The following is a 9,734-nucleotide window of genomic DNA, read 5'->3' as shown; positions in this document are numbered from 1 at the left end:
TGAAAATGGAAGTCTTTAGATTATACCTGTGCAAAATGCAGATTTCAGCAGATATCATTAGATTTAAGCTGTGCATCAGGACATTTTTTTGAGGGAAACCCTTCTCGTGACAGTCCTAGCACCTGCCATGAACTTTAACAACATTAGAAAGAAACCTTGCTTAAAGCCAGGAAATTCCAGAGGCCATAGAAAGGGTTTGGAGCAGTGCAAAAGTGAGAAGTGTTATATTAAAGGTGGCATGGGCAGCAGGTGAGAGATCACTTCCTATCCAGCTAAGGCAATAATTATAAAAAGGAGGGGTTGGTCTGTGCCTGGATAGGAGGCCACCTCTTTGGGTTTGGTAGAAGGCAGGCAGGATGTAAGTGGAATCTATTAATAAATGGCAAATGCACTTGTATTTTATATGATTTATTGGTGTAGATGAAGCTTCCTTGTGTGTTTCTTAAAATAAATGGTAGAGAAAAGAGATTAGAGGAGGGAGAATGGATGAACGGTTAAGCTATGGTTATGCAAGTCATTTAGCCCATGGATAATTTTCACAGAAGGAAGTACACCACTTTGCCTATTTCTACTTACAGATGAATTAAGGTTTTATTTATGAAATTAGTAGGCCTTGGCATATCTGGTGTTCGTCAGCAGTTAACTCAAACCTCAGCATTGGCTTGTGAAAAACATCTAAACAATGTTTGTTCCCAAAATGGGCTTGCTGCTATAATAGATGTTGCCTGGAAGGGCACGCTGCCCCAGGTTGATGAGTAACAGCTCTCACATGTTTGTCGGTATCCTTGCAACAAGTATTGCATTAAAAACACCAGTCGCAAAGACAAAATCAGGTTTGAGAAGATTCAACCCCCAGTCCGTAGCTTTGGCTTTTATTAACTATTCATACAACCACATACAGCATTTCTTTCCTATCATTCATTTTCTTCTGTATCACCCAATGCCATTCTTAGAATTTTATTTTTATTTTTAAACGACTTTATAGCATTTAAAACATTTGCCACTCACTACTCTTAGCAAACAGGCTTCAACGTAAAAAAACAAAAACAGACATAGCATCTTGCTATGATCTTGTTGTGCAAAAGCTATCAGGACTTGCACAAAAATCAAGAAGGCAACAATGAGTCAGCAGGCAAAAACTTTTGCTCCCCCCCCCCCCCAGTTACTCATATAAGAACTGTATTTAAAGATTGAACAAATTTGCCTCTTCTTTCCTGGAAAAGAGATCACTATACAAAAACAGCAGAATATGAAGAATCTTGAAAAATAAAAAAAACACAGTTTTAAAAATTATTTCTTTTTCCCTTTTGAAGGCTTAGCAAACAAAGCAGGATCTATCTGATCTCTCGGCAGACCCCTCACTGAGAAAAGCCGCGCTGCTCTTTCCTGCAGGGTGCCCCCACATTTCAGTCCCAAAGCCGTCAGCTCAAACTTCAGCTTGTCTAGTCCTATGGCTTCCAGTTCGGCAACAGAGTTGAATTCCAAAAGATCTATTGTTGAAGTCTCCTAACAAAAAACAAAGGGAAACAGGCAGTGTTTTAAACGTGTGTCATGAATACCCAAAGAGACAAAAAGCTTTTCAGCAAAAAGGAAAAGGAAAAAACAACTACATGTTTTCAATCTGGGATATTGCAGTCATCTAACACGGTGCGTGTTGAGTTTAAGTTATAGGAGCATCCTTATAGGACTCCAAAATCCTGTATATATGTTTCAATTTAACCAAAGAGGTTCCGTGGCAGGGTTGGGCAACCTATGGCCCTCCAGATGTTGCTAGATGATGTTGTCAGATGTTGTTAGCTCCAGCCAATGGGAGTTGCAGCCCAGCAACTTCTGGAGAGCCACACTTTCTCCACCCCGATCTATGGTTAAGAGTTGTTGTTGTTGTTTAGTCGTTTAGTCATGTCTGACTCTTCGTGACCCCATGGACCAGAGCAGCCCAGTAAATGGGACAGCATTTTTCTCAGGGCCCAGCTGAGTGTGTGTGTGTAGGTCAGTAGAATCTACTGATTGACTGACTGATTGATAAATAAATAAATAAATAAATAAATAAATAAATAAATAACAATAGCCACCACCATCCTACCCTCCCACTCCCAAAAATGTATCTGGAAGGATGAGACGTGACATTGCAATCATCACATTGTGAGTGAAAATGTAAGCTATGGGGAATGGTAGCAAGTTGCATTTCAACTGCATTTCAGTTACATTTCAATATATATATTTATATATAAATAAACTTCTAGTCAGACATAATAAGCATCATACTTACTGTGCTCTGTAACTGGCTCACAAGTTCCTGCGTATCTGAGGCATGCGCCTGATCTCTGTCCTTTGTTGTCCTGGCTGTTTCATGTTTCTCGACAGCTGCAGCTTCAGTGATAGGTGGATCCTCTAGCAGGTCCTTTCTAGCACGCTTCCCTTCTTCTTGCAAATTCTCAGCTGCATCAGAGGCTGAAGAGCAGCTTCTAGAATCTTCAGAACTGTTGGGACACTGTTCTGTACTTTCCACCATCTTCACATGGTTGCCGGATGACACTGTGCAACTTCCTGATGTGCCAGGTGAGTCGTCATCTTCACTGCTACTGCTGTCTTGTGAACTGTCAGGGTCCTCCAAGCCTTCCACCCCCAACCTACCACAATCAATGAAAATCCATTTTTTAAAAGTGTGTGTTTTTACAAATAGCGTCAGCAAAGCACAGAGGTTTGGCAATTTGCCCAAAAGCCTTTTGCCCCAACAACTATGAAAAGAACACAAGTTCTGGCAATGAAGAACACATTTTCCTACCCAATTTCATATACAGAAGCTGAGGGTACTGGCAACTGGATTTTACTTCAGCATCCTTCACTGTACCTGAAGGCAGCAGGCTAGCTTACAGGGTGAAGAATAGGCTGCATGGGACACAAACCCACTCACTACCTCCTCAACATCTGTCACCTGAGGCAACCAAGTAGGGCCGGCCCTACCAATGGAATTAATGCAAGACCAATTCCAGTGAAGCTCTTGCAGTACTAAAATTCCATAGAAGTCACCAAAAATCACGGTAATGGTATCAAAAGGGCAAGTCTTTCTAAAAGTAGAGTAGAAAATCGGAGACCATAAGCGCCCAAACAGGCACAAAACCTCCAACACACTATTCCCACCCAATTCCAAGGGGCTCATTCAATTACTCTGCTGAAACCATGGAGCTCTGCCATCTTGAATACTTACACAGAATATTGCTATAATAAGCCGCCTTCTAGTTTATCTGCTGCATTCTGCAGTGAACTTAAAGGGTTCAACGTGCTGAGCTGTTGTAGAGGATTATTAATTTGGATCCAATGGATTACTTGCAAGCAGAGGCAGTGAGAAACCTAATTTCACGAGCAGATCAGTGCTTATGGTTCTTAGGATCCATGCCACTGTATTTAAGGCCACCTGCTTCCTTTTAAAGGAAGCAATTCTGTTCCTTTTCCTTACAATCTTTATTCACGCACCTTCTCATCTAGTTAGAAGGATCAAACTGTAATGCTCACCAAAAGCACTTCTTCTTCTCAGACGTGGCTCCCTTTTCAGAATCAGCTGGCCGTTTCCGGCTCTCACTGCTCTCTGGCGAGACCATTGTGCTAGAAGACGCTTGCATGCCTGAAAAGGAGCAAAATCAGTCAACTCTTCCTTCTCCATTTAATCCCTGGCATTTCAAATCAAACACAGACAATGACATAATAAAAAAACAGGTATGAGAATTAAGGAATGAAAGCACAATTTCTATTCATCTCTAATTTCCCACTAAATCAGAGTTTCATTTAGCTTACTTTTCAGCTCTGGCAATGTTATTTAAGGCATCACCAGTACTCAGTGCAGATGATAGCAAACAATAGTGGTTAGTGTTGAATTTGAACCTGGGTGACCAGGGTTCAAATCCCCACTGAACCATTAATCTCACTGGATGATGCTGGGCCAAATACCATTTCTCAGCCTAACCTGCCCCAGAAGGTTGCTGCAATGATAAAATGGAGAGGGGGAGAACTGTGTACCTTGAATCCTTCGGAGAAAAGGTGGGATAGAAATATAACAAAATCAATAATTTGAAAATCCCCTTTGCTTTGCATTTTATTGCTCTTCCACAGAGTAATGGGGGGGGGGGAATGTTCCACTAAATTATCTCAGCAGCCTTTTAAAATTTATCGAAATCCAACTATCAAAATAAACACCAAGGAATTTAATTTTCAACAACCATTTTCCAAAACGAAATCTTAACAAGCCTATTCATATTTACGAGCATTCACTGTTGTTTTCATCACAAGGCAATGATATCATTGAACCAATCTGCATGCCGAGGTGCCATTCCAAGGCCCGCAGAGGACTGCCACAAATAAGAGGTTTCAATTTCACTTAGATTGTTCACAGACCCCATAGTTCAAACTCATAAGGTTCTACAAACTGTTCTGTATGCCTGCAGGTTAAGTCTTGCAAGTCGCGATGATTCCGAAGCAGCTAATCCAGTGACAGCAAGGAGGACACCATGGCAATACCTGCATGGTCAGAGCCACTGTAACAGAGCAGCTCAGTCACTGAAAGGTAGTGATCATGAGAGGTCAGAGACGGGAAAGCGGACCTAGACTTGCCTTCAGCAGAACTCCACAAACTGGATGCTGATGCAGGCAGAAGAGGAAGGAGGCACATTTCGGCAACCCCACATTCCACCCGCTGAAAATCTGCTTTGGAGGGTTGGGCAAACCCTTCCCCTCCCCTGGGACAGTGAGGGATGTAGAATGGAAGCTACAGGAGAAGAGGAGAATCACTGACAATTCTCTTTTCTCTTCTGCCCACAAGAGCATCCAGTAAGCAGAGTGAGAGACACCTTTGGATCATAGTCCCACCTATAACGGAAGAAAACTTTCTATTCAAGGAGAGAGCTGTCCACCCCAGAGTTTGAAAATTCAAGGCAAATACACAAACACACAGGCACACGCTTCAACACCAGACCATCATAATGACAGGCTATTTAGCTGCAACTAATTAAGGGCCCAATTGAGATATGTAATCCAGCATAACGACCAATGATGCTCTTTGTGCTACCTTTGAGAACGGAATCCTCCAGCCTTTCTGCCATCTCGTGACATTGCTGCTGGTAGTCTGGGTTCGTGAAAAAGTGTTTCGGCTCCGCAAGTTTACGCTTCAGTCTTTCCACACGCCTTTGCTCCTTGTCCGCTTCACGTTCCGCTTGCTGCTTCACCCATTCAGCCATTCTGTTAAGAGAGTAGAAACCACATGACACTACATGCACTTTCATGTGTCCATTCTGCCATTGGCTTGATAGTTTCGGATCAAGCACTCTTTCCGCCTACTGCTGGGAGGAAAAGCTCCAGGTGGAACAGAACAGAGGATTAGTCTGCTGATCAGACTAACAGCTATCTAGTCCGGCACCCAGTTCTTGCAGTGGCTGGCCAGATACCTGTGGGAAGCCTGCAAGCTGGGCATGAGTTTGCCCACCTGCAATTAAGAATGTAAGGAGATCAGGCCAATGGTCCATGTAGTTCACCATCCTGTTCTCACAGTGGCCAACCAGATGCTTGTGAGAAACCCGCAAGCAGGATTCAAGCACAGGAGCACTCTTTCCCTCCTGTGGTTTCCAGCAACTTTTATTCAGAAGCATTGCTGCCTCCGACTGTGGGGGAAGAGCACAGCCATCATGCCTAGTAGCCTTGCCTTCCATGAGTTTGTCTAATCTTCATTCAAAGTCATCCAAGTTGGTGGCCACTACTGGGAATGAGTTCCCTAGTTAAACCATGTGCTGCGTGAAAAGCTGTGAGTGTTAAAAACACCATATTCCTACAAAACACAAGAAAACATCTTCATGTGCTTCCTTCCAAAACACATAAAAAATTACTCTTGTCTTTATTAATTGATGGGGTTTGGCAGGGGTCACTGTCAATGAGACACCAGAAAGGAAAATAAAAATCCTCCAGATGTTTAACTACTGCAGAGAAAGCCAGGAAGGGTAAATACATGCCTTGTCCACGAAAGTTATTTTAAGTAGCATATTTCTAGTTTGCCCTTCACAAGAGCAGAAATATGTAAAATTAACAATTAAAACCAAAGTTCAAGCCAGACCAATCAAACTTCAGCAGAAATAAAAATCCCACAATACTTATCTCAGGCTCACTCCAAGCATTTGTTCTGCAATTCTACATGTGTTGCTCACCTCCTTATATATAATGTAATAAGGGCGTCTGAAGGGGCTAACTGCTTTAACCAACCTTGTAAATAAGCACACAAAAGCTACTAGCCTGCAAAAAAAATTACTAGTCTACATTTCTGTGGAGAGGAATTTTCTGTGAGAAATAAATGACTCACGCTTTTTCATGGTTAACATCTCGAAGTCTCCTTCCACTAAGATCTCTGCAAGCTTCTCGATTTGTTGTCTTCTCAATTTGAGCACCAAGTGCTCGGAGCATAGATCCAAAACCTAGGAGGGAATTACAAGCTGTCAGCAGCATAACGGTAAGAATAAGAGAACACTATAGCAAGATTATTTGGTAATGGAATGTTAAACTGCAAGGATGCCTACTCAAAATCAGCCTTTTCCAACCAGATGCTGAAGCTGATGGAAGGTGTAGTCCGAAACAGGTTGACACCAGGTTGGGAAAGGCTCATCAAGACTGTGATCTCACCTTTTTGTATTTATATTTGTCTTCTTCCCACTGCTACATGCAGAAATTTAAGATAGATCTATGTTAAGGATTTTTCACTAAGTTTATTTTGCATCTATGTAGTTAAGAAAATGTTTTGTGCTTGCATAGAATTACTCTTAGCTCAGTTACACACAGGGAAGGTTAAACACTTTAAGGTTGGCAGAAAGCAGCTCATTCTGGGAAAGCTTGAGAAACCAGGCTTGGTTCATAGCTACATTTACAAGCTCCTTGCAATGAAAGAAACATATTATAATTTCCACTTTCAGAGTTACACAGTATTCTAATTATTTAGCACAAAGTTGCAACCGTGAACCCACCTCCTTTTCCACCACACAGTCTTGGTTCCAGGCTGTAAACAGCTCCTTCGTGTAGCACATCTTCAGAATTAACAAGTCGACCATTACACTTTATATAGAAGTGTTCTTCAGGAAGACCCTAAATAAAAACAAGTCAGAAAGAATTAAACATATACTGTAGGTTGAAATGCTACAGCAGTTTAATATGTAGTAACTGGCAATTAGATTATTTTCCAATCAAGTTATTTAAAACTGTATGCTGGTGAAAAGATGGGTAAGAGATCTGGTTCCTTCTCTGTGTAAAGATCCAATACTTGGTGAAGTAAATGTATACAAATATGTGCAGCACAGAACACAATATGAGTCACATCCTACTGAGTCACAAATTGGTAGTGCCACTATTAAAATTTGGAAAGATTCTGTTAACTGAATGGTAATAGATAAGACAAAAAGAAAGAAACTATGAATGCTTATAAGAAATGCTTCCAAGTCACAGAACTGTGAAACTCCATTCACCAGAATCTGTATACTTTCTAAATGAGCTGTAAATCTATCTTTGGTCAAGAGGACTTTGGATTTAACAGGGGGACTTTAGTCTTCTTTTTATCATGTACCATTTTGTTATACTTTTAATGCTGTTACCTGCCCAAGCTCTTGGGAGGGGGCAAAACAACAACAACAACAACAACAACAGAAAACAAATCTACTTTGAATGTGTTGAATTATATATACTGTACACCTCAAATTTCCCAAATCAGTTAACATCAGCCCCATTAATAATCTCTTAACTGCCATGCCGTACTTGACAATGTCTGTCCAAAACACCACTGAGGGACTTTCTCACTTTCCCCAACGGCTTCACAGTCATTGTTTTCGGTGAGTGTCAGCTAGGATGAACCCTAGTTCTAAATTAGTCAAGAAAGTGCAAGATTCTGTTATGTCCGTGCGACCTGAGAAAGCACGATGCTTTCGCTACGTAAGGAAAGGCACCAAATCCCTCCTCCTTGGCCCCCTATCCAGCTTTTAACGCAAAAGGGAATTATGTCAAGCTAAGTTGGGTAGCCCCTTGCCTCCAGGTACTTTTGGGACTACAACTACCACCACCCCGAGCAACTAATCACGCTAACTGAGGGTGGCGAGGGCAGTCTAACAATTCCAGCGGGGTGCCCTCAGCTCCCGCACCCCCAACCACAAGCAACCCCGAGGGATCTCATTCCGCCCCTCACACAGGGACCAAGCCCCACCCGCATCTTTCACACGAGCCCATTTTTTTTACCTGTACCCGGCAACGAGCGCGGAGTAAACCACAAACCGATCGATCTTCGGCCGGCAGAGGTACCGGCTGCGCTCCAGAAGCCAGCAGGTCCCGCACCCACAACGCCATTTTCGCCTTTCCTCAAGCAACACATTCCCACACGTCGCTTCTTCGGTTTCCCGGAAAAGACTCGCGGCCGCCGGCGCGCACCAGTGACGTAATGGACGCAAAAAGGAAGTCGGGCACTGGAAGTTCCCTGGCCAGCAGCAGAGTTTCCTGGCAGCCCCCTTCCCTCCCACGTGACACGGAGGGTGGGTCTGGGAGGGATGCCTGGTGGAGGCAGATAAAGCGGGTGGGGGCTGGGCGGCAGGGTTGGAATTGGCAGGCTGTCAGGGGAAGGAGCAGGAGGCGGCGGCGGGAGCTTGCAGCGACTCCTGCTTCATGGCGGCGCTTCAAGTGATTTACCCCTTTGGAGCGAGAGCAGGATACAGCCCGCCTTGGTTTTTCGTTCCCTCTTGGCTGCCTCTCCGCTCATCGGCCTTTTGTCCGCACTTACAGTATTTCCAATAACCCAGAAGCTTTGCACGCTCTGCGGTGCGTGGAAATGCATCCGCGCTGCTTTCCCACCACGATGAGGGGGCGGGAGGGGAAGCTCTCCTGTTGTTACAGGAGTGTGCACTTCCTTTTGAAAAATGACGAGTCTTAGGCGGGGTGCGGGGGGAGCTGAGTGGGAAATGTTGCAACCTGGGCTGCATAGCAACATTTGCAACTCTCCTTCCCCTTATTTCGCCAGGCTTGGTATATTTTTAAAACCCGCAAAGGAGAGCTCGCCTTTCCTCCTCCTTCCCCCCCCCCCCCACGCCCGCGCTCCTCTTCTCTCTTCCACACGGTTTATTGTGTTCGCAAACGCCATATTCCCTGACAATGCCAGCTTGGGAGCAACGATCTGGAGAGCTCCGGGGCAACGATCTGTATCCTCTCCTCTCCCCACCCCCCGGCTCTCCAGGTGGTAGCATAGTAAATGCGACTGCCCATGTTACCGTGCCAGTGGCAACAGCAACGAGACAGGAGTCGCTGTGCCCGTTTCGGAGGCGATGCGCAGCCCTCGGTCTCGCAACAGCTACCGCCTCACTCCCGGCCTTTCCTGAAAAGACTTGTGCAAGCGGCGAGGAAGGGAGGGAGGAACTAAGGCAGGGGAAATTAAGACTTGAATTACACAAGACTCCAGCAACACCACCAGGCTCCTTCAAAGCCATCCCTTTTCTACAAAGATGCAGAACATAAATATGTGCAAGAGCTCTCTCGCTCGCCCAGCTACAGGCGCGCGCGCGCGCGCGCGCACACACACACACACACACACACACACAGCGCCTGGGTCTTCAGCTTGTAAAACAAGTATGGCGCAAATCTGAACAGATCTTTTTGAAAGGGGAGTGGGAACAGCCTGAAGATATGGCAGCAACCCCGAGTGGACCTCCATAATGAGTGCTTATGTCGAGGTGTGGCTG

General features: G+C 44.4%; 1 protein-coding gene across 1 annotated transcript; it reads right to left on the bottom strand.

The window, feature by feature from the left end:
* Positions 1 to 829: 829 nt before the first annotated feature.
* On the bottom strand, positions 830 to 8,418 carry SDE2 (SDE2 telomere maintenance homolog). The gene is made up of 7 exons (XM_081000255.1): positions 8,248 to 8,418; positions 6,993 to 7,110; positions 6,338 to 6,449; positions 5,060 to 5,229; positions 3,514 to 3,622; positions 2,270 to 2,630; positions 830 to 1,506 (listed from the first exon to the last, which is right to left on the bottom strand). Exons 1-7 carry the CDS (start codon positions 8,353 to 8,355, stop codon positions 1,291 to 1,293), a joined length of 1,194 nt encoding a protein of 397 aa, XP_080856381.1. The 5' UTR covers positions 8,356 to 8,418; the 3' UTR covers positions 830 to 1,290.
* Positions 8,419 to 9,734: the final 1,316 nt, after the last annotated feature.

The sequence above is a fragment of the Podarcis pityusensis genome, assembly GCF_964106645.2.
Source record: "Podarcis pityusensis genome assembly, chromosome: 3".
Lineage (NCBI taxonomy): Eukaryota > Metazoa > Chordata > Lepidosauria > Squamata > Lacertidae > Podarcis > Podarcis pityusensis.
The sequence above is the reverse complement of the archived record's forward strand: the minus strand, read 5'-3'. Positions and strand labels throughout refer to the sequence as shown.

Coding starts and splice junctions, on each gene's coding strand:
- SDE2 (XM_081000255.1), bottom strand. CDS start 8,355: ATGGCGTTGTGGGTGCGGGACCTGCTGGCTTCTGGAGCGCAGCCGGTA. Junction 7,111..8,247: donor GCGCTCGTTGCCGGGTACAG/GTAAAAAAAATG, acceptor GTTTTTATTTAG/GGTCTTCCTGAAGAACACTT. Junction 3,623..5,059: donor GGAGGATTCCGTTCTCAAAG/GTAGCACAAAGA, acceptor GCTCCTTTTCAG/GCATGCAAGCGTCTTCTAGC.